Genomic DNA, 22,737 nt, shown 5'->3' with positions numbered 1-22,737 from the left:
CACAGTTGGAGGGAAAGCTCCCAGGCAGGAGACCCCAGCACAGAGAACGGAGGCCCCAGATCCATGTCCAGGAAGGTCATGGTGCCCCAGAGACTGTGTCTGCCCCTGGGGCTTGTTGGAAGTGCCCAGAAGGTTGGGGGAGGGGGAGGGCACCAGCTGTGCCATGGGGACTGGACTAGACTGGTAGGTTTTATTCCCCACTTCCCCCCAACCCCTCCACCTTCTTTCAGATGGTAAAGAATCTGCCTGCAATGCAGGAGACCCAGGTTCCATCCCTGGGTCGTAAAGATCCATCCCCTGGGGGAGGAAACGGCAACCCACCCCAGTACTCTTGCCTGGAGAATCCCATGGGCAGAGGAGCCTTTCGGGCTGCGGTCCATGGGGTCGCAAAGAGTCGGACACGACTGAGTGACTAACACACACACTTCTCTCCACATCCCCCCAGCCCTCCCCATGCATGCACCCTTCCTGACCCACCCTCCTCTCACCTTACCTTTGACATCTGTTGGCCCCCTTTTGCTTCTGGCTGCTGAGGGTCCAAATTCAGCTGATTGAAGTTGTTGGGAAGGAAGTCCGGGTTGCTCTCTTCCACCTGCCATTGTGGGGGACTCATTGTCTGCCCCAGTGGTGGCCCTGGTGGCTGCTGATGGAAGTAAATGTCTTGCTTTGGGCGGTGCTGAGTGGAAGTCTGAGTGTGCCTCTTGTACTTCAAAGGCCTGAAGGACATCGACATGACTGTCTGCTCGGAGAGCTGGGGTGTGCGGTCTTCGGGGCTCAGTGCCTCTGGTCCTCTAGGCAAGCTCTGCAAAGACGCAAGACGGGAATGTGGCCCAGAGGTCCCCCAGCAGACCTTCCTGGGGGCTGTATTTCTTCCAGCTCTGCCTCATCTAATCCCTTACAACTCACCTGCTGCTCACCGACTCAGGGGAGACCAGCAGCCTAGCTCAGGCCTGTCTGCAGACGGGGCTGATGGCAGCAAACGGGCACAGAACACAAAAGGGGCGTTGGTGGGCCTGGAGACAAGTGGACTCCACGCTTCCACGGGAGAGTCTGAAGGTTCTGCTGTCACTTCTGCTGGGCTCCGCGTCGTCACCTACAGCTCAGGGCGAAGAGGAAGCAGTAAGGCGTGGAGAGATGACAGGGAGCCCCTCCAGGGTCCCTTGGTAGCCAATCTCTGCCCCGCCATCGCTGTTTCTCACCCAGGCTGGGTCAGGCTGCTGGAGATTCTGGGAGAAAAGGTTTCTGGGGTTCATGCAACCCTGCATGTCAGTGCCTAATATGCACTTTTTCAGGTCAAGAAGGTAAAGCGCAGAGGTCTAGATACTGGCCTGAGTCAGGGCCCAGAGGCCGGCCAGGGACTCTGGGTCATGAACACTTTCCCACTATGCCCAGCCCCCAGCCACCCCACTACTGGGGCCAGAGTGGAGACAGTGAGTTGGATGGCTTCGCTCCCTCCCATGCGAGTCCACCTGGATATGTGACTGTGACCTTATTTGGAAAAGTCTACTTGCAGTGGAATTGAGGCAGATCTGGGGATGACGGTGGGCCCGAAATGCAAGAAGAGACAGGCGGAGAGGGTTTGAGACTCAGAGCCCCTTGGCTGTAGGGCAACGGAGGCAGAGACTGGAGGGTCGCTGCCCCACCTCAGGGACCCCTGAGGGGATCAGGGGCCCAGAAGCTGGGAGAGGAGCCTGAAAGGGGTTTCCCTCAGAGCCTCTGGGAAGAACTAACTCTACCGACACCTCACCCTGGAATTTCTGGCCTGAGAACCGGGAGAGAATAGATGTCCTGTGTGTCTGAATTGGGGGCATCTGTCAGGCCAGCTCCAGGGCACTAACCAGTGGGGAGGATTGGAGTCTTGAGGTGGTGCCTACCCCATAGCTGCCCCTTGGGGCATCCATGTGTGCCCCGTTTCCAGCCCTCCATCCATCCCCTCCTCACAACAGTGGTTCCACCCTTGCACACACTGTGGCCCTTTCCCGTCTAAACCCTGGCTCATCCTGTCACTGTGCTTTCTAAAAACTTCTGGGGTCTTTTTCTTTCAGAACAAAGTTCCTAAAGAATTTGGTCCTAACCTACCTTTTCCTATTTGATGCCACCTCTGAATGCTGGGCCAGGTTTTTTTACCTTCCCTCAAACTGGATCTGCACATTCATCGCCTTGTGTGTGCCATTGGCCTAGCTTTAAAAGTGCGGGTGGTTCATTCACTTATTCATTCATTCAACAGATGTGTTTTGAGGACTGATGCAGGGTGAATTGTGTCCCCAAGTTCATAGGTCAGAGCCCTAACCCCTAGGACCTCGGTGTATGTCTATACTGGAGAGATGCCCTTTAAAGAGGTGATTGAGGTAAACAAGGTCACTAATCCAATCTCACTGGTGTCTTAGAAAAAACAGATTAGGACAAATACACACAGAGGCAAGAGCGGATGAGGACACGGGGAGACCGCCGTCTCCATGCCCAGGCGGCCTCGGGAGAAAGTAACCCTGCTGACACCTTAGTCTTGGACTTCTGACCTCCAGACTGGGAGAAAATAAATTTCTGTTGTCTAAGCCATCTACCCTGCGGCACTTCGTTACAGCAGCCTGAGCAAACTAATACGAGGACCAACTATGTGCGAGGTGGTTCCTGCCATGAGGATTCAGTGGTGAGCAAGCCAGATGAAATCCCTGTCTCCGGTACACACATTCTGTCAGGGGGACCCCCCCCCCAAAAAAAAACACAAGAAAGCCGACCAGTGAAGAAGCCTGCAGTAATGCAACCCCAGGTGACGATGGAGTGTCTGGACGAAAGGGCGTGGGTGACAGATGCTGGGGTCAGTGTCAGAGGTGGAGGCAGGGGCTGTTTGAGGGCGTGTCCGTGTTTACAGAAAACAGGAAATGAATGAAGAGAGGAACTATTATGTGAGGACCTGGGGAGGAACCTTCCTGGCAGAGCAAGTCCAAGTGCAAAGGTCCTGAGGTCAGAATGAGCTCAGGGAACCGGGAGAAGCACACTTGTCTCCTGGGGGCTCAGAAAGCCCAGCCCAGGGGCGGCTCCTTTCTTTGGGATTGGGGGCTGGCCCCTCTGGTCCTCTCTGCCTTGCTCTTTCCGGGCTGTGCCCTGGCCTTTCCTGACATGGCTGGGGCTAGACCTGACATTTGGGTATGGGCTGGAAGGAGGTGGAGAAGTCTTCTACCTGCACTTTTCTGAGCAGTCAGCCCCACTGACCTGGAGACCCTAAGGAAAGGGAGACCCCCCCAGGCTCGGCCCCGCTCCTGGGGGAGCCCTGCAAAGGCTGTCCAGTGGAGGGAGCACCCTTATCTCGGTGCTGAAATCCTAAGACAGCACCTCTGTTCCCTCCTGTGGATGAGGGCAGTAAGACTGCTCAGCTGAGTGTTGGGTGGAAGGCCAATTTTACAGGTAACCCCAATCTATGGTCAGCCAATTCCCGATGTGTGGGGCTGCTGGGGGATGAAGCGGGCACTTCCGGGCCAGGAATTGCTGGCACGCAGCCCTCAAATGCCCTGTGGCTAGCTTTAGAGGAAAAGACTCTCAGCCAGCCCCTCCCACTGGTTGGGGACTAAAACTAAATCTGGGTTTTTACAGCTGTTTTGCATCTTTCTATTCTTCATTTCTCTGAGTCCCTGAGGTTTAGCCTTTTCTCTGTTCTGCATCTGATTGTTTCCCATGGGGCCAGTCTCCTCCACGAAATTCCTCGTCTTACAAAATACATGACCCTTCAGCAAGTGTCTAGAGAAAGTATGATCCCATGAAAAGGCCTCTGCTTTTTGGTTTTCATCCTGCTGGCAGCATCCTCAGATATTTTCCCCCAGTAGTGCCAAGGAGTGCTGGCAATGAGCAGAAGCTGGAAGAGACAGGGATGGACTCTATGCAGAATCTCAGGAGGATTTGCTAATGCCTCCATCTCAATCTTCCAGCCTCCAGGGCTGGGAGAGACTAAATTTTCATTTTGTAAGCCCTCTAGTCTGGGATACTGTGCCATGACAACCCTAGGACACTCACACACCATTGCTGTTCAGTCACTCAGTCGTGTCTGACTCTCTGCAACCCCATGGACTGCAGCATGCCAGGCTCCCTCTTTCACAGTCTCCTAGAGCTTGCTCAAATTCATGTCCATTGAATCGGTGATGCCATCCAATCATCTCATCCTGTCATCCCTTTCTCCTCCTGCCCTCAACCTTTCCCAGCATCAGGGTTTTTTCTAATGAGTCGGCTCTTCACATCGGTGGCCAAATTTTTGGAACTTCAGCTTCAGTATCAGTCCCTCCAATGAATATTCAGGGTTGATTTCCTTTAGGATTGACTGGTTTAATCGCCTTGCTGTTCAAGGGACTCTCAAGAGTCTTCTCCAGCCTCACAGTTCAAAAGCATCATGGTTTATACCTAATCTGTTCCCCCCAAGTGCCTTTTTTGCTGGGTGGACTTGGCATCATATCTGTCTCTAAGTAAAATTCTGAAGGTGTAATAATCCACCAGTTCATGCTACAATGGGAATCAGCAAATGCTAGAAAGCAGGTGTCCTTGCCCCTCGAGAAACAGTGTCAGGAGGCCTCTTGGCCACTACTGCCTCAAGCAAGAGGGATCCTGAAGCTCTGAGATCAGGCTTTGGGGCTTCAATTCTGATACGAGTTCCAAAGTGTGTCATTCTATATCATCAAACAGTTGACTCAATTCAGACACTATCTACCGGGAGATGACAGCAGACTATTATCAGATGGGGTGCACCCTACTCACCTGCCCCCACCCCATCCTGCTGCCAATTGCAAATGGACACTTGTCATTTGTCTCTAGGCTTCCCGGGTGGCACAGTGGCAAAGAATATACCTGCCAATGCAGGAGACTTGGGTTTGATCCCTGGGTCAGGAAGATCCCTGGAGAAGGAAATGGCATCCCACTCCAGTATTCTTGCCTGGGAAATCCCATGAACAGAGGCGCTTGTTGGGCTATAGTCCATGGGGTCACAGTTGGACACAACTGAGTGACTGAGCACACACACACACACATACACACACACATATCTAACTCTACAAGGATTAAATCCTGAGCCACTGCAGTAGCTCCCCTGAAAGTAGTTCAGGATGGAGATCAGGAACAAGGCCCTCTGTGCTCTGGGAAAAACTGGCAGAACAGGTATTCAGATAGATATTTTCCGGAGAAGATTTTATGAGCACAATTCTTGAATCTCCTCATATCTAGAAAAGCACTAAAATCAGTAATAGTGACATCTGCTCCTCATGACTAGCAGTGAGCTTCTGCCGAAATGCGTGCTTGATTGCATGTACGCCCTTCACTAAAATCAGATATTACTGACTTCCCCACTAGCTGTTTGTTGCAGCTCCTCAGAGCTATCCAAAACGCTGTCTCCCAGTCTACCATCCTCATTTTGCCCCAAATAGAACTTAACTCACAAATCTCATGTGCATTTTTTCCCCAGTCAACACTGCCCATTTCAGATGCAAACTGCTAGCAAAGACACCCCCAACCTCATCCCACCGCCCCTCTTGGGTTTGAATAATCTGCTAGAGCAGAAACCTTTCACTGACTAGATCACAGGTTAATTATAAAAGGATTTCCCAGGTGGCGCTAGTTCTTTACAGAACCTGCCTGCAATGCAGGAGACAAAAGAGACACGGGTGGGAACCCTGGGTGGGGAAGATCCCCTGGAGGAGGGCACGGCAACCCACTCTAGTGTTCTTGCCCAGAGAATCTCCATGGACAGCCTGCTGAGCTACAGTCCGTGGGATCACAAAGATTCGGACATGACTGAGTGAAATCGCACGCACACAGACACAACTCAGGAGAAGTGAAAGTGAAAGCCGCTCAGTCACGTCCGAGTCTTTGAGACCCCATGGACTATACAGTCCACGGAATTCTCCAGGCCAGAAAACTGGAGTGGGTGGCCTTTTCCTTCGTCAGGGGATCGTCTCAGCCCAGGGATCGAACCCAGGTCTCCCTCATTGCAGGTGGATTCTTTACTAGCTGAGCCGCCAGGGAAGCCCAGCTCGGAAAAAGCCAGATGGCAGGCGCCGGGCGAGGGTGGAGCTTACGCTCCGTCTGCGAGCGCTGCTCTCCCGCATCTCCAGTGCGCTCCAGAAGCCCTCCAAACACTCGGGTTTTCAGGCGGCTTCATTGCATAGACCTGAGTGATTTCATCACTGACCATCAGAGATTGAACTCAACCTCCTGCCCTGCTTCTCTTCCGGGAGGAAGGGAGTGGCTGGAAGTGCCAGTCCTCTGTCACGTGACCGCTCACCTAGGTAACCGGCTCCCATCTCATTAACATAACACAGGGACCTGACACCACCTGATTAGCATAACAGAAGCCGACGCTCTCCTCCCTTCTGAGGGTTTTAGGAACACCTGTTAGGCTGGAACTGACACAGACCAAATAATCTCTCCTTTTCCCCTACAATTGTGAATATTATGAAATAGTCACCTGGATGAGTTAATATCTATCCTCATACTTACTTTTTTTTTCTTGCGATGAGGACTTTTAAGATCTACTGTTTTTGTTATTGTTTAGTCTCTAAGTCGTGTCTATTTTGCAGCCCCATGGACTGTAGCCTCCCAGGCTCCTCTGTCCATGGGATTCTCCGGGCAAGAATAGTGGAGTGAGTTGCCATGCCCTTCTCCAGGGGATCTTCCCAACCTGAGGGTCGAACCTGCATCTCCTGAGTCTCCTGCATTGGCAGGCGGGTTCTTTACCACTACTGCCACCTGGGAAGCCTTCTACTCTCTTAGCAACTTTCTAAAATGCTACACATTATTAGCTGTGGAGATGCAATGTACAGCAGGTGACTATAGTTAATATATTTCTTATTATAAATCACAGCTTCACAGAGCATGAAACTCTCTCCCCTCCTCAGGATGTGCAACTTCCATGGAAGTTCCAGAAGCCACCTCTGAGTGGTCACAAGGTCTTTGGCCAGACTCAGGGAGATGGGGACCCCCTGTGTTCCCAGTCCCGCCGCTCCCTTTCTAGAGCGTGCATGCAGGGATGGCTAGGGGCCAGCACCAGCGCACAACGCAGGCAACTTCAGAAACAGCATCTTTCTGCCTCCAGCCTTCTGGCACAAGCCACGTTTATCAGGAAGCAGATCTGCTGCAGGAAGACGCAATAAGCAGCCCTCCCCGCACTGACCCAGCTCTTACCTGTGCACTTGTAGGAGGGAGGCCGGCAAGTCATCTCTGCCCATTCCTCCCTTTCTTTTTATAGGATCCCTCCTGCCCTCGTGGCTTGCTTTCCCAGAAGTAAGGGAAATGAAACTAATGGCTTGCCCTAGAAACGAAACCATTAGCCTGCCACAGAAATGAAACCTGAAGCGTCCATCCATTTCCTGCTGCTTCACACAGTGATCCTGACTTCAGCTGCATCAGTCTCCTGGTGGGCTCGTGAACCACAGGGAGGGGCGGGGTGGGGGGGGGCGCGGGTAACGGGGCTAACAGGTTCTCCGGCAGGCCGGGGCTGACCACACTTGGAGAATGGGTCACTTAGCATGGCGCTGCCCAGGCCTTTCTGAGATTCTGTGTGCTGCCACTCTCTGCCCGTATTAAGCTCTGAACATTCCAGGAAGGGACATCCACAGCTCCTCCACAGCATCCTTCATGTAAGTGCGAGGTGCGTACCCTCACACTTGGGCTGGTTCCCAGGAGTGAGCCTGACTTCCTGGTCCTGTGTGGGTTACTTTGCCTGCAAAACTACAGGTATGCACCCCCTGGGGGTCCCAAAGCCCTCCCTTCGCTGTGACTGAAGTGAGGGTGAGTTGGGCACTCCCATCACCAGAGTATTGGGGGCCCCAAGGAGACCTGGGGGTTCTGGGCTGGCACAGGATGGGGGGATTCTGCCTCCGTCTCAGCGTCACACCCATGAGGCTTTCCAAAACAAAACAAAAAATCTTAGAAAATTAATAAAATGAATCCCGAGCACTTTTTTGCTCATTCACCTGACTTGTGGGCAAAATTTCCTCTAAAGAAGAAATTTGGAGGCTTAAAAGATGGTTTTCAAAGCCTGGCATGAAGAGGTCCTGGGGGGAGTTTCCAGGATCTGCGTCCTGCAGGACCTGATGCCCAGGTCATCCATCCAGAGACCCCTGGGCAGAGGAGGAAGATGGAGGGAAGAACTGGACAGCTGACTTTGCAGTGAGTTTTCTGATTCATCAACTGTGTCACAGGGTGGATGCCTTTGCAGCTCCAGGAAAGGCACAGGGAAGACACTGCAGAGGCCAGACAAAGTGGGACCACTTCCATGGAGGCAGCGAGGGAAGTTCGCTAAGGAGGTGGCTGAGGACCCACCCTCCCCAGCAGCACAGCAGCGCCCCTCGGCATGCCCTTCAGGAAGTCTCTCTGGGAAGGATCAGGGCCTCAGCAGCATCAAGGTGCTGGACTAGTTCGTAAACTGCTGTCCGGGGTTTCAGGCCGGAGCTTGGTGATGAACCCTGGCCGGGGTCCCTCATCCCACCCGGCCCACTGACCCTCCGAGGAAGGGCTGGCCCGGGTGCTCATACACCCTCAGCAGGACTGCTCCTTCTGAGTTTGCTTTCTTGGTTGCGCAGAGACCATGCAGTGTCTCCCCCACTAATGGCTTGAGGAGGTGAGGAACTGGGAGCCTGTGCACAGGTGAGGAGTTCTAAGTGTGTGTCTGTGCAGGGTGGTGGAGTGGCAGAGGCCTCTGTGGGTGGAAATCCCCCAACTTGTCACTGTCTGGACCCCCCTTGCTCCAGCGGTGCAGGGGCGGGGCTGGGGGATGATGGTGACCCATCTCAGGGCAGGTGCTAGGAGGCTGTCTGCCCTCATGCATGCATGGTGCCTGTGGACGGAGGACAGGCCTGGGTGGGCAGTGTCTGTCTGGGCTAGGGGGTGACAAAGGGCTGCTGGGCAGTAGAGGGGCTCAGCTCCTTAGACAGGAACATGCTCCATTTCTGAATCTGTGATGTCTAAAGTCCAGTGTGTGTGTGTGTGTGTGTGTGTGTGTGTGTGTTCAATCACTCTTTTAAGACCCCTTGGACTGCAGCCCACCAGGCTCCTCTATCCATGGGATTCTCCAGGCACAAATACTGGAGTGGGTTGCCATTTCCTTCTCCAGGGGATCTTCCCGACTCAGGGATTGAACCCGCATCTCCTGCATTGACAGACGGATTCTTTACCGCTGAGCCACCAGGGAAGCCTGTCAAAAAATCCAGGCATATTGGTAATAGAGATTCTTAGAGCTCAGAAGTGCCTGCCTTTCACAGGGTGGAGGTTAGAGGCCCTGCCTTCTCATGGGAGGGGCAGTCCTTGCAGGTCCACCCGCTCTCCAGCAGCAGAGAGAGGCGGGGCGGCCCTGCTGGGAAAGTTCTTAGGGTGGGGCTGGGGGTAGGGGAGGCTCAGGCTGACTTCCACATGGGGGCAGGGTGGGGCGTCTGGGGAGAGAGGACAGACGCTCAGGACGGGTGGCTGCCCATCTGAGTCTGTTTCCTTGACAGCTTTGTTTTGTAATAGACTTTATTTGTTTTAGGTTCACAGTAAAAAGAGGAAGATACAGAGATTTTGAGATTTCCCCTAGACTCCCTGCCTCACCCCCCATCACAGGCATAGCCTCCCCTCTGTCGACCCCCCCTCCCCCCCCTCCAGAGGGGTGACCCCCGGACTGACACATTGTCATCACGCAGAGCCCATGGTTTACAGTAGGGTCACTCTTGGGGTTGGACGCCCGGTGGGTCTGGACAAGTGTGTAATGCCAGGCGCCCACCGTGAGTCCTGAGAGGAGTCTGCTGCCCTTCAAGTCCTGATCACCCCTCCCTCCTCCAGCCCCCACCCTCCTGGGATCTCCATTCTGCTGCCTTTTCAGTGACCCTCAAGTTCCCTTCCAGGCCTCCTCTAAGGTGGTTCAGAGCCCAGAAGGGGGTTCTCTCTGATGGCCTGTTTGTGTCCAAATTTCTCCTTTTTGTTAGGACACCAGTCACACTGGATAGGGGCCACCTGACTTGAACTTATTACACCAAGAGTGACCCTATTTCCATACAAGGTCACATTCTGTGGTACTGCCGGTTAGTTATGACTCAACTCACGAGTCAGGGAGGAACAGAGTCTAGCCTGTAACAGGGCCCCAGCCAAGATCCCACCGAGTGGTTTGCAGACTCCTCTGCAGAAAGAGACGCAGGCTCCCTGAGGGGCCGACGGTCACCCCCCGCCACTGCCAGGAGGCTGACGTTCACCCTGGTTGGCAGCGGGATGCAATGATGAGGGCTCACATGTGTCCTGGCAGGAGCTCTGGCAAACATCTGCACTTGTGCTCTCTCTGGCTTCCATGCCCGACAGGGACCCTCCTTCAGCCTGGCCCCCATGCTCAGAATTGAGCCTCCACTGCCCTGCAGCCCATCTACAACCATGGAGGACTCAGCACTGCTGTCAGCCACTGAGACTTGGGGAGTCGGGTCCTGCAAGGATGCTGAAATTCAGGGTGACACATACTGCCATGTTTTTAAAAGGAGGCCTGCTGATAAACGTACTTGAAAACCGTTCAAAAAAAACAAAAAGAAGAAAACCGTTCATCTGTTCCAACCCCTCTATGGATAGATGAGAAACTGGAGGCTGGATAAGCACTATCAAGCTGGCATCAAAGTCTCCTATCGTTTCTGGGAGCCAGATTTGGGAGGGAGGTCAGAAAGAGCATTTGGCAATGACTTGGTTTTCTTAACCCCAAGGCACTGGGCATCTTGGTATGTGGATCTACTGTGTGTCTCCTAGGAAGTCTGGGTTGTACAGTGGTCCTCCTGAGAGCAGCCCCTGCCCACCCAGCCCATCAGAGATCCCTCCTCCCCATCCTGTTAAACAAGGTGCCACTGGAGCAACACCCCTGCATGGAGGCAGACACTGAATCTCTTCACCATCATATTGCTTGTGCCTGAGTTAGGCGCACCCACATTTGTGGGATGAATGAATAAGTTCAGGGACCTGCAGGGAGAGCTCAAGAAGGTTGACCCAAGAAGGTAGCTAAGCCCTATGGCTGCTGCTCATTGTCCCTGTGAGATGACCGTCCATAACAAGGGTGTGCTCCGTGGTCGGAGAATAAAGGTTTTCTCTCTGCAGAGCTATCTGGACCACATGGGTCAAACTTGGATCTGATGATAAAATAGCTCCACACCTGGACAGGCAGGGGCTGCTTCCCAGGTGATGTCACTGAATCCTCTTGAACACTCCCGTGTATTTCAGCTCAACATCTTCACTCTATAAACACTGGCATAAAAAGTCTGTGGGACAAGATTTTATACAACTGGCAAATATTTTGGTTGGTTGGTTGACAAACCTGAAATATTCATCAAATATTGACCATTGGAAAAGGGCAGTAGTCCATTCAGGATGCATTTGTCTATAAGAAGCCCATTTATCGAGGCGGGGCAGTGTTAGCTGGGCCCTTTTGGTATGCAGCCTTCTACCTGGATCTCGGCTGGCCAGCCAGAATACCTGTTCTTCACATCATCTGAGTGGTTGATCTGTGCAAAGGAAAGAAAAGGATTTAATGTATCCATTCATCTAATCAACAATGTTTAATGTGCCAGCTGTGAGCAAAATAAGAAAAGAGGATCAATTCCTAGAACGGGATTTGCTCCAGCCTACTCAGTAGTCACTTATGGATGTGAGAGTTGGACCATAAAGAAGGCTGAGTGCTGAAGGATTGATGCTTTTGAACTGTGGTGTTGGAGAAGACTCTTGAGAGTTCCTTGGACTGCAAGGAGATCCAACCAGTCCATCCTAAAGGAAATCAAGCCTGAACATTCATTGGAAGGACTGAGGCTGAAGCTGAAACTCCAATACTTTGGCCACTTGATGCAACGAATGACTAATTGGAAACGAATGACATTGGTGCTGGGAAAGATTAAAGACAGGAGAAGGGGATGACAGAGGATCCCCTTCTGAGACGGCTGGATGGCATCACCGACTCAGTGGACATGAGTTTGAGCAGGCTCCGGGAGTTGGTGATGGACAGTGAAGCCTGGCGTGTTGCAGTCCATGGGCTTGCACAGAGTCAGACCAACCGAGCTACTGAACTGATAACTGACTTATGTTTCAGGTATACTGCAAGGTGATTCAGTTATACATGTACACATATATTATTTTTCAGATTATTTTCTGTTATAGATTATTACAAAATATTGACTATAGTTCCCTGTACTATATAGTAAACCTGTGTTGCTTGTTGCATATCTATAAAATTCATCTATTTAAAGTGGTTTTTACTGGTTTTAATGGTAAAGTGGTTACTCAGTGGTTTTCAGTATATTCAGAGACATGCAACCATCATTACACTCAATTTTAAAACATATTCTGGGAATTCCCTGGCAGTCTAGTGGTAAGGAATTGGTGCTTTCACTGCTGGAGCCTGGATTCAAACCCTGGTCAGGGAACTAAGACCCTGCAAGCCACATCCTGGCAAAACACAAACGAAAACATTTTCACCCCTGAAATAAGAAAGCCCATATCCACTCACCATGCCCCATAACCCAGTCAGCTCCTAATCTACTTTCTCTCTCTGGGTTTTGACTGTTATGGAACTTTCATACACGTGGAATCATACGGTATACGGCCTTTTGGTTTTGGTTTTCCTCACTCAGTGTGTTTTCAAGGTTCACTCATGTCACAGCATATATCAATACTTCATTTCTTTATGTGCCTGAATAATGTTCCAGTGGGCACTTATATCTATTTTATTTATACATTTTTAAGTCCATTCATCCAATCTTTGGGTTGTTTCTGCTTTTTTGCTGTTAGGAGTAATAGCACATTCCTGCGCAAGTTTTTGTGCGAATATGTGTTTTTGTTCTCTTGTCTGTGCATCTGTGAATGGAATTGCTAGGACATACGGTAACTGTCTGAGAAGAAGGGATGTTTAACAACCACTCACCTTTTCTCTCTGAATTCCTGCAGGAAGTTCAAAGCCTTTTGCTGCCACAAACACCCAGCTTGACCTGAATCGCATGTTCCTGATCTCTGTACTTCCCAGGGCTTCTATGGCCTTCTTGGCATCTTCCTTCAGCCTGGAGGGATGCAAAGGGGGGAAGCCTATGAATGTCTCACCTGCAGACTTGGGTGTGTACCCTAGAACACAGTCTGGTCCTAGGACAGGTTTCTAAAGCAGCATCTGCTATCCTGGGGCACAGGGCAGGAGAGAGACGTGAATACTGGCTGAGTGTGTCACATCTTTGTGTGCATGTGTGCTCAGTCGTGTCCGACTCTTTGCAACCCCATGGGCTGTAGCCTGCCGGGCTCCTCTGTCCATGGGGTTTCCCAGGCAAGAAGACTTGAGTGGGTTGCCATCTCTTTCTGCATGGGATATTCCTGACCCAGGGATCGAACCTGTGTCTCCTGCATTGGCAGGCAGGTTTGTTACTGCTTGAGCCATCTGGGAAGCCTCTAGTTACCCATAAAGCCACATCCAGGACTCTTTGGAAAAGACCCTAATGCTGGAAAAGATGGAGGGCAGGAGGAGAAGGGGGCAACAGAGGATGAGATGGTTAGATGATGAATAAAAAACTCAAAACTCAATGGACATGAGTTTGAGAAAACTGGGAGACAGTGGACAGGGAAGATCACAAAGAGTCAGATGTGACTGAATGACTGAACAGCAACAACAAAGGACCGTTTTAGATTCAATCTGGGCACAGAGTTTTAATTCTCAATTCTGAAAAGCCCTGGGCTTATGGTCCAATTATCCTCACCCCCAAACAACATAATTTCCGGTCCTTGCTGCTGCCTGTTTACTGACCACAGAATAAAACAGACAGAAAATGCTGAAAGATGAAAGCAAATGTCAAAACTGTATCTTTCATATTCACAAAAGTCAGTATCAAAAAAGAAAAAAAAAAAAAAACCTAAACATCTTGAAAGTGAAAGTCACTCAGTTTCGTTAAGACTCTTTGTGACCCCACGGACTATACAGTCCATGAAATTCTCCAGGCCAGAATACTGGAGTGGGTAGCCATTCCCTTCTCCAGGGGATCTTCAACCCAGGGATTGAACCCAGGTCTCCTGCATTGCAGGCGGATTCTTTACCAGCTGAACCACCAGGGAAGCCCTAAACAATCTTACTTTGTAGAAAGCTGCCATTTAGAGCTCACAAAGGAAAGAGGGCAGAAAGGAAAAGAAAAAAATAAGCTCAGATTTTCCTAAGTGGGCTAAATCCAAGTTTTTCAAAGCATATGCCAAATAATTTCCGCCCGGGAAGATACCCTATTAAAGAAGAAGATCTGAATTCAAACACATCTGGGAAATGTCTTGTTCAGTAGTCCCATCTTGGGAAGTCACAATGCGTATCAGGACCTTGAGGTTCTCGGAAGTTATGCAGTGAAGATGCACATGTTTACTTAGACGAGCACATCTGGAGAAACACTGAGCCAGGTCACTTTCTCTCTCATAAAAGCACTGTATCTGAGTGCACGTGTGTGTGTGTGTGTGTGTGTGTGTGTAAGTCCCACTCTGTGTTTAGCTCTCTGGCCAAGGGTTAGCTTTGCTATTTTATTTACTGTCAGTGATGAGTTTGTCTTGCTACCTGGAAATAGTTCTTATTTCTAGGATTCATGTGCTCCACCAGCTCATCATTTTTGTGGAAATGCAATCTGTTCATTGTGGCCTCCCATTCCTTCTCCTTGAAGGAGCCTCCTGTTCCTTGGAGCTCTGTTCTCTCCCAAAGGGTGTCCTGCGGGACCCTGACAGGGCTGGCACTCTGCCCTCAGCTGGCATCTCTGACTCTGGCCCCTGCGGTGATACAACTGTACACTTACCTGCTGCTGCCATCATCGTGGGTTACCATGAAGAGCAAGGACTTCGAGGGAGCGCTTTGAATAAACTTTGTCATCAGTCCAGAGTTATCTGCCGGGTCAACGTACATCAGATTTAGGACCTTCTCCGTCAGCTGAGGCTGTGACCCTAGAGGTTGCTCTGCTCTCAGCTCTGTGCTCTGTGTTCTGAACCTCTGATTCTAGAGCTGTCTCTCCACCATGCACCTGATCCTCTAGTGCCCTCATGTAAATGACCTGGGTTCCACGGTGGGGCCACGTGAAGTGGGCAGCACGATCAGATCATAAAGACTCTTGTGGTTGACTCTCAACCAACCAGCAATGACTTCACAGATCAGGTGGGCTTTTCTCTACAATCACTGAGAAAGCACCAGACCTGGTGTGACCATCTTAGAGCTGAGTGGCCCTAGGACACTGAGGAGCAATAGGAGGCATACATGCCTGACCCAGACAGGTAAGTCTTTGCTAAGAGACCCCTCTGTTTCTTACAGGGAGAAAACAAAGGCTCAGCTCAAACCCCGTTATTTACCATTGGAGCTTGTTATTTATAGTTACGATCAAGTTTAATGACACAGTGAAAACACAGTATTCCCAAGGGCATTGGGATACTTCTTAATTGTTCCTCTCCATTACCTTTACAAAGAGTTGTTTCTGTTAATTCTCAGGGTTAAATAAAAATAACTGCAGTGGAGATTCAGAGCCCAGAATGGAGGGATCATTGGAGGAGGGTGGGCACATGGTCTCCAAAGTCATGCCGACCAACAAGCCCATCACAGGGAAGACAACGATATATATGATGACATTCAGGACTGGGCACTGAGCACGTTATTCTACCTGTCTGGTTTAAAACAAAAAGAGATGTTTTCTCTTTTCCTTTATCTGATGAAGGAGCAGAAGCACAGTTCCAGGACAAGTGTGAGCAGAGAAGAGACACTCTCTAGATCATGCCTTCCAACTGAAACAAACTCACTTAGAGACCACAAGGATTGTGTCAGACCATTCTAGAGCACTCACGTGCACTTCTGGCAGCTTTCTTGGTAGACAGAATAAGAACGTTTGACATATTTGATTGCGGGTTTTTAATCTCAATTCATTTTAATTTGATATAATTCATTTTAAATTTAAGAAGAAAAGAGTTTTCTTACCACCTTCGTACATATCGAAATACTGTGTTGCTATCACTTTCCCAGTCACATCTGGAAATGAAAGAAACAGCTTTTGAAAGATGGTTCATGGAGACTCAGGGTGCACGTGTGGTACTGCGGTTCTGAAAATGGGCGTCCCTGGTGGCTCAGGGGTAAGGAACCTGCCTGCCAATGAAGGTGACGCAGGTTCAATGCCTGGGTCTGGAAGATCCCACAGGGGAGAAAATGGCAACCTGCTCCAGGATTTTTGCCTGGAGAATCCCATGGACAGAGGAGCCTGGAGGGCTATAGTCCATGAGGTCAAAAAGAGTTGGACACAAGTGAGAGACTGAACAATAATACCAAAGTTCTGAAAATGGTGTGTTCCTTCTCCCTGTCTTCTAGGAAGCATGATGTCTGGTCCCACCTGAAGGAAAGGCCTGCCTTCCCTGGAGGGGCCCCCAAGGATGTGGGTCAGGAAGGTAGGGCTCCTCATCTGCCCAGAGCTTCCCTCCCACCTGCTTCCAGTTAGATTCTCATCTATGCTCTTGCGCAGGGCACCTGCCTCTTCCTGAGAACACTGGGGCCGCCCTCAGCCCTTTCTGCTCCCTCTGTATATCTTCCTGCCTGATTATCAGAGCAGGCACACATTCCTCAGGATCCTACAGCCTGCGATCACAGGAGTCTGTGCTCACTTCGCTCACAGGGACAGACACCACTGGAAGCCCCTTCCCTAAACCTGCTACCGTCCTTACTGTCAGGGGTCCCAGTGGCAAAAGGGACAGGTGTTCTTTTCCAGGCCTAAGAGGAGGTCAGGCTGTGCTTCTCTGAGGTCTTTTCATCAGACAAGGTAGGAACTGGTATCACCCTCTGCTAGGCAGCAGAGCAAACATGAGGCCCACCCCCAGGGCGTCTGTGTGCTCAGGTCTGCTGATCCTGTTTTAGCTCTGACTTCTGCAGGTCCTTCTTTGTTTTCTTAAAGTCGTTTTAGATTCCACAGATATGCACGAATACAGGATATGTGTTTTTCTCTTTCTGACTGACTTCACCCTATGAAAAACTCTAGGTCCACATGTCTGTACAAATGACCCTATTTTGTTCCTTTCAGTGGCTGTACCACATCTTCTTTATCCATTCATCTCTTGTTGAAAATTTAGGACATATATACAATACCATATGTAAAATAAATAGCTGGTGGGACCCTGCTATAAAGCGCAGGAAGCTCAGCTTGGTGCTGTGTGGTCCAGAAGGGTGGGATGGAGGGAGCAAAGCCCAAGAGGGAGAGGATACATATACACACATAGCTGATTCACTATATCGTACAGCAGAAACTAACACAACACTGCAAAGCAATTATACACCAATAAAACTTAGTAAATTTATATCCGATTTCATTTTTTGGGGGGAAGAATCACAAATTTATAGAGTGAGGCATTGTAAAAATAGTTAAATATATACTCTTAAGTGCATTAAAATATAAACCTAGACTAGACTGTGTGCAAAAATCATAAAGAAACCCAAGGTACCACGGAATACCCAATCACAAAGCTTTTAGACGTGTTTTAAAGAAAACATTTAATAACTTACAGTTGACAATGGCAATGTTTATTCCTCTTGCAACATTCCCAGTCTTTTCTCCTATGAGCCTGAAATGTAAATAAGCATCAATCACAGAACTTTCTCGCTGAGCAGTGAGCAGCCCTCCCTGCTCTATAAGATCTTCTCTTGGTAGAATTACTATTTATCCTTTGTCACTTATCATTTCCTTGTAGATATACACTGGCTTTGGCCCAGCTCCCTTGAAAGTCATCCCTACACTTGCTGTATGCATATCCATCCCTACACACAGGTCTGTAGATGGAATCCCTCACGGAATCTGGGAATTGCATATAGTCTCATAATCTACACAAACAGCCAGGGAGAGAAACACCAGTGTTTGCTTAGCACAGCATTTCTGCAAACACTCTCTCACTGAAGCTTTAACCTCCTCATGGGAGGGCATTCATTTTCCAACCATATAAATATGGAGAACAACCACCAATAGAAAGCATTAGAAGCCAGAAAGTCTGTAGACAAACAGACACACACACACATACTTTACCTGGTTACTTGCATAGTCTAATGAAAGTTTACTAGACCATGAACAAGGAGATGAGAAATAGGAAGAGAAAGGAAATGGCAAAGTAAAGAGATATTGAAGATGTATACTTGCTGGGCTTCGACAATGGGTGGGATGTGAGACACACAGAGAAGGGGGTGGCAAACATGACTGACACATTCAGCCTGGCTGGCTGGAAAAAATGAGGTACAAGAGGTGAATGAAAAGAGCTGGGTCTGATCCAACTCTGGTGTCAGCTTCTATTCATCCTGTTCCGCTCACTGCTCTGACAGAGCTTTTGCTGATGCCTGGGAAGCTTGGCCTGTTGCAGTCCATGGGGTCATTATGAGTGGAACATGACTGAACGACTGAACAACAAAGAATCCTTTTATCCAACCACAAAAAGTAACCCTGTTTATCTCCTTAAATAAATTCCATTCACTATCTCACTTAATTTTTACTTTTAAATTGGAGAATATGAAATGCCCAGGTTCAAGCGGATTATGCCTTAAAACCAAGGAGAAAACTGACTATCCTGGAAATGGGAAACATTACTGAAGACCTCTGGAATTGTGTGTGTGTGTCCATCTGTATGTGTGCACGCATCCTCTGTCAAGTTTTAGAATCAATGATACGATAGCTTCATAAAAAGAATTTGAAAGCTGTCCTCCTCTTTCCATGCTTTAGAACAGTAAATACGGCCCTGGAATATTCTGTTCTTGCCATGCTTACCTAAAGTCCCCATGGATCTTCCAAACTAAGTCCTTTTGCAGAGAGTAGCTTTTAGGGGGCAATTTTAGAGAATATCCTATAACAATCTGAAGAAAGAAAAAATGGGTATTATAAATCTATTCTCTTATAGGGAAAATTTTTTAAATGGAACTTAAAAAAAAAAAAAGAAGATCTGCTGAAGTATGCTAGATTACCTAGTAAGTAGTAAAGCATTCTTAGCCAAGATTTTTGAGAAGGCTAAATTTCAAGGTGGTGACCAGCATTTAAAGTCACTTTAATACTAGGACCATTTGCTGATTTCAGAGAAAGTACAAAAGATGAGTAGCATTTCTGACAACCATCTGAGGCAAGGAGGACAAAGGTTGGAAGCTAGGGCCAACCAAAGGGAGGGCCCTGATAAACCCTCCACTTTTGTTTGGGTTGGGGTCAAAAAGAATTGAATCCTAGAAGTGAAAATGAATCAGAAAAAAAAAAAAAAAAAAGAACTTGCATGGCTGTGATGCTGTTTTAAGTCCAATGGGTGGCTCAGAAAAATAAATCTCAATCCTTAACATATATTCAGATCATTCTGTTTTGCTAAAGATTCTGCATCCCTATCAGAAGCAAAAAAAAAAAAAAAAAAAAAAAAATCCTCAGTAGAAGATAATACCATCTAATGCCTCAGTAAAAAACAAAACAAACAACAAAACCCAAAGCAAAGCAATTTATCAAATGCACTCTCTGGCATACTGCATGTAAGGAGAGAAGCCAACATAAAGAAGAACCAACACAACCAAAAAAAACTGATGATAAGGATAGACTCATGGACCCCAAATAGTAGAATTATCAAACAGACTTTCAAACAACCATACTTAATATGTTCAAGAAGATGACAGATAAGACTGAAGATTTCAGAACTGGAAACTACAAAAGAAAGATAGATTAGAAAAATAAAGTTCGGATAATAGAATATTTAAAATTAATAATTTAACGGCAGATTATCCCACGTCCGAGGTCAGGGGCAGCGGCCAAGAGTGCCAGCCTGCGATGGCGCAGGAACGGCCGAGAGGAGCTACCCCACATCCGAGGTCGGGGGGGCGGCCGAGAGGAGATACCCAGCGTCCGAGGTCAGGGGCGGCAACAAGAGGAGTTACCCCGTGTCAGAGGTCAGGGCGGCGGCCGAGAGGAGATACCCCACGCTCCTAAGCCTGAGGCCAGGGGCGGCGGGTAGGAGTAGCTACCCCATGCCCCCACACCCAAGGCCAGGGGCGGCAGCCGGGAGGAGCAACCCCAAGCCCGAGGCCAGGGGCGGTGGCCGGGGAGACCAACCCCACGCCGTGGCTGCTTGGGCACAGGAGGGCCTAGAGGAGCTATCCTACATTGAAGGAAGGGTGGCGGTGAGGAGATACCCCTCGTCCAAGGTAAGGAGCATTGGCTGCGCTTTGCTTTAGTAGCCGTGCAGAGATACCCCACGCCCAAGGTAAGAGAAACCCAAGTAAGATGGTAGGTGTTGCAAGAGGGCATCAGAGGGCAGACACACTGAAACCATACTCACAGAAAACTAGTTAATCTAATCACACTAGGATCATAGCCTTGTCTAACTCAATGAAACTAAGCCATGCCCGTGGGACAACCCAAGGTAGGCAGGTCATGGTGGAGAGATCTGACAGAATGTGGTCCACTGGAGAAGGGAATGGCAAACCACTTCAGTATTCTTGCCTTGAGAACCCCATGAACAGTATGAAAAGGCAAAATGATAGGATACTGAAAGAGAAACTCCCCAGGTCAGTAGGTTCCCAATATGCTACTGGAGATCAGTGGAGAAATAACTCCAGAAAGAATGAAGGGATGGAGCCAAAGCAAAAAGAGTACCCAGCTGTGGATGTGACTGGTGATAGAGGCAAGGTCCGATGCTGTAAAGAACAATATTGCATAGGAACCTGGAATGTCAGGTCCATGAATCAAGGCAAATTAGAAGTGGTCAAACAAGAGATGGCAAGAGTGAATGTCAACATTCTAGGAATCAGCGAACTGAAATGGACTGGAATGGGCAAATTTAACTCAGATGACCATTGTATCTACTACCGTGGGCAGGAATCTCTCAGAAGAAATGGAGTAGCCATCATAGTCAACAAAAGAGTCCAAAATGCAGTACTTGGATGCAATCTCAAAAACGACAGAATGATCTGTTTGTTTCCAAGGCAAACTATTCAATATCACAGTAATCCAAGTCTATGCCCCAACCAGTAATGCTGAAGAAGCTGAAGTTGAATGGTTCTATGAAGACCTACAAGACCTTTTAGAACTAACACCCAAAAAAGATGTCCTTTTCATTATAGGGGACTGGAATGCAAAAGTAGGAAGTCAGGAAACACCTGAAGTAACAGGCAAATTTGGCCTTGGAATACGGAATGAAGCAGGGCAAAGACTAATAGAGTTTTGGCAAGAAAATGCACTAGTCATAACAAGCACCCTCTTCCAACAACACAAGAGAAGACTCTATACATGGACATCACAAGATGGTCAACATCAAAATCAGACTGATTATATTCTTTGCAGCCAAAGATGGAGAAACTCTATACAGTCAGCAAAAACAAGACCAGGAGCTGACTGTGGCTCAGACCATGAACTCCTTATTGCCAAATTCAGACTTAAATGGAAGAAAGTAGGGAAAACCACTAGACCATTCAGGTATGACCTAAATCAAATCCCTTATGATTATACAGTGGAAGTGAGAAATAGATTTAAGGGCCTACATATGATAGATAGAGTGCCTGATGAGCTATGGAATGAGGTTCGTGACATTGTACAGGAGACAGGGATCAAGACGATCCCCATGGAAAAGAAATGCAAAAAAGCAAAATGGCTGTCTGGGGAGGCCTTACAAATAGCTGTGAAAAGAAGAGAAGTGAAAAGCAAAGGAGAAAAGGAAAGATATATCCATTTGAATGCAAAGTTCCAAAGAATAGCAAGAAGAGATAAGAAAGCCTTCTTCAGTGATCAATGCAAAGAAATAGAGGAAAACAACAGAATGGGAAAGACTAGAGATCTCCAAGAAAATCAGAGATACCAAAGGAACATTTCATGCAAAGATGGGCTCGATAAAGGACAGAAATGGTATGGACCTAACAGAAGCAGAAGATATTAAGAGGAGGTGGCAAGAATACACAGAAGAACTGTACAAAAAAAGATCTTCACGACCTAGATAATCACGATGGTGTGATCACTCACCTAGAGCCAGACATCCTGGAATGTGAAGTCAAATGGGCCTTAGAAAGCATCACTACAAACAAAGCTAGTGGAGGTGATGGAATTCCAGTTGAGCTATTCCAAATCCTGAAAGATGATGCTGTGAAAGTGCTGCACTCAATATGCAAGCAAATTTGGAAAACTCAGCAGTGGCCACAGGACTGGAAATGGTCAGTTTTCATTCCAATCCCAAAGAAAGGCAATGCCAAAGAATGCTCAAACTATCACACAATTGCACTCATCTCACACGGTAGTAAAGTAATGCTTCAAATTATCCAAGCCAGGCTTCAGTAATATGTGAACCATGAACTTCCTGATGTTCAAGCTGGTTTTAGAAAAGGCAGAGGAACCAGAGATCAAATTGCCAACATCCGGTGGATCATCGAAAAAGCAAGAGAGTTCCAGAAAAACCTCTATTTCTGCTTTATTGACTATGCCAAAGCCTTTGACTGTGTGCATCACCATAAACTGTGGAAAATTCTGAAAGGGATGGGAATACCAGACCACCTGATCTGCCTCTTGAGAAATCTGTATGCAGGTCAGGAAGCAACAGTTAGAACTGGACATGGAACAACAGACTGGTTCCAAATAGGAAAAGGAGTTTGTCAAGGCTGTATATTGTCACCCTGTTTATTTAACTTATATGCAGAGTACATCATGAGAAGCGCTGGACTGGAAGAAACCCAAGCTGGAATCAAGATTGCCAGGAGAAATATCAATAACCTCAGATATGCAGATGACACCACCCTTATGGCAGAAAGTGAAGAGGAACTCAAAAGCC

General features: G+C 48.5%; 2 protein-coding genes and 1 long non-coding RNA gene across 5 annotated transcripts in view; 1 reads left to right on the top strand and 2 right to left on the bottom strand.

Annotated features, from left to right (window-relative positions):
• The window catches only part of MX2 (MX dynamin like GTPase 2), a 37,012-nt gene extending 29,741 nt beyond the window's left edge, over nucleotides 1-7,271 (bottom strand). The window contains exons 1-3 of one of the 3 annotated variants that reach the window (XM_070376446.1): nucleotides 7,156-7,271; nucleotides 907-1,093; nucleotides 494-802 (exon numbers count right to left, since the gene is read on the bottom strand). In XM_070376446.1, the coding sequence (XP_070232547.1) occupies nucleotides 494-733 (240 nt within the window). In that variant the 5' untranslated portion in view covers nucleotides 734-802; nucleotides 907-1,093; nucleotides 7,156-7,271. Of the gene's footprint in view, nucleotides 1-493; nucleotides 803-906; nucleotides 1,100-7,155 lie in introns of all 3 variants that reach the window. The other 2 variants (XM_005893016.2, XM_070376444.1) reach the window with 2 other exon arrangements.
• A 61-nt stretch (nucleotides 7,272-7,332) lies between these two features.
• LOC138989161 (uncharacterized) lies at nucleotides 7,333-10,525 on the top strand. Its single transcript, XR_011465372.1, has 5 exons — nucleotides 7,333-7,707; nucleotides 8,175-8,378; nucleotides 8,556-8,619; nucleotides 9,086-9,190; nucleotides 9,497-10,525. It is a non-coding gene; the product is annotated as an uncharacterized lncRNA (long non-coding RNA).
• A 151-nt stretch (nucleotides 10,526-10,676) lies between these two features.
• The window catches only part of FAM3B (FAM3 metabolism regulating signaling molecule B), a 66,198-nt gene continuing 54,137 nt past the window's right edge, over nucleotides 10,677-22,737 (bottom strand). Inside the window, exons 4-8 of the mRNA XM_005893027.2 lie at nucleotides 17,486-17,544; nucleotides 15,920-15,970; nucleotides 14,760-14,847; nucleotides 12,884-13,016; nucleotides 10,677-11,474 (exon numbers count right to left, since the gene is read on the bottom strand). Of these exons, the coding sequence (XP_005893089.1) occupies nucleotides 11,385-11,474; nucleotides 12,884-13,016; nucleotides 14,760-14,847; nucleotides 15,920-15,970; nucleotides 17,486-17,544 (421 nt within the window). The 3' untranslated portion in view covers nucleotides 10,677-11,384. The remainder of the gene's footprint in view (nucleotides 11,475-12,883; nucleotides 13,017-14,759; nucleotides 14,848-15,919; nucleotides 15,971-17,485; nucleotides 17,545-22,737) is intronic.

Source organism: Bos mutus, chromosome 1 (assembly GCF_027580195.1).
Source record: "Bos mutus isolate GX-2022 chromosome 1, NWIPB_WYAK_1.1, whole genome shotgun sequence".
NCBI lineage: Eukaryota > Metazoa > Chordata > Mammalia > Artiodactyla > Bovidae > Bos > Bos mutus.
This window is presented reverse-complemented; position numbering and strand designations above follow the sequence as displayed.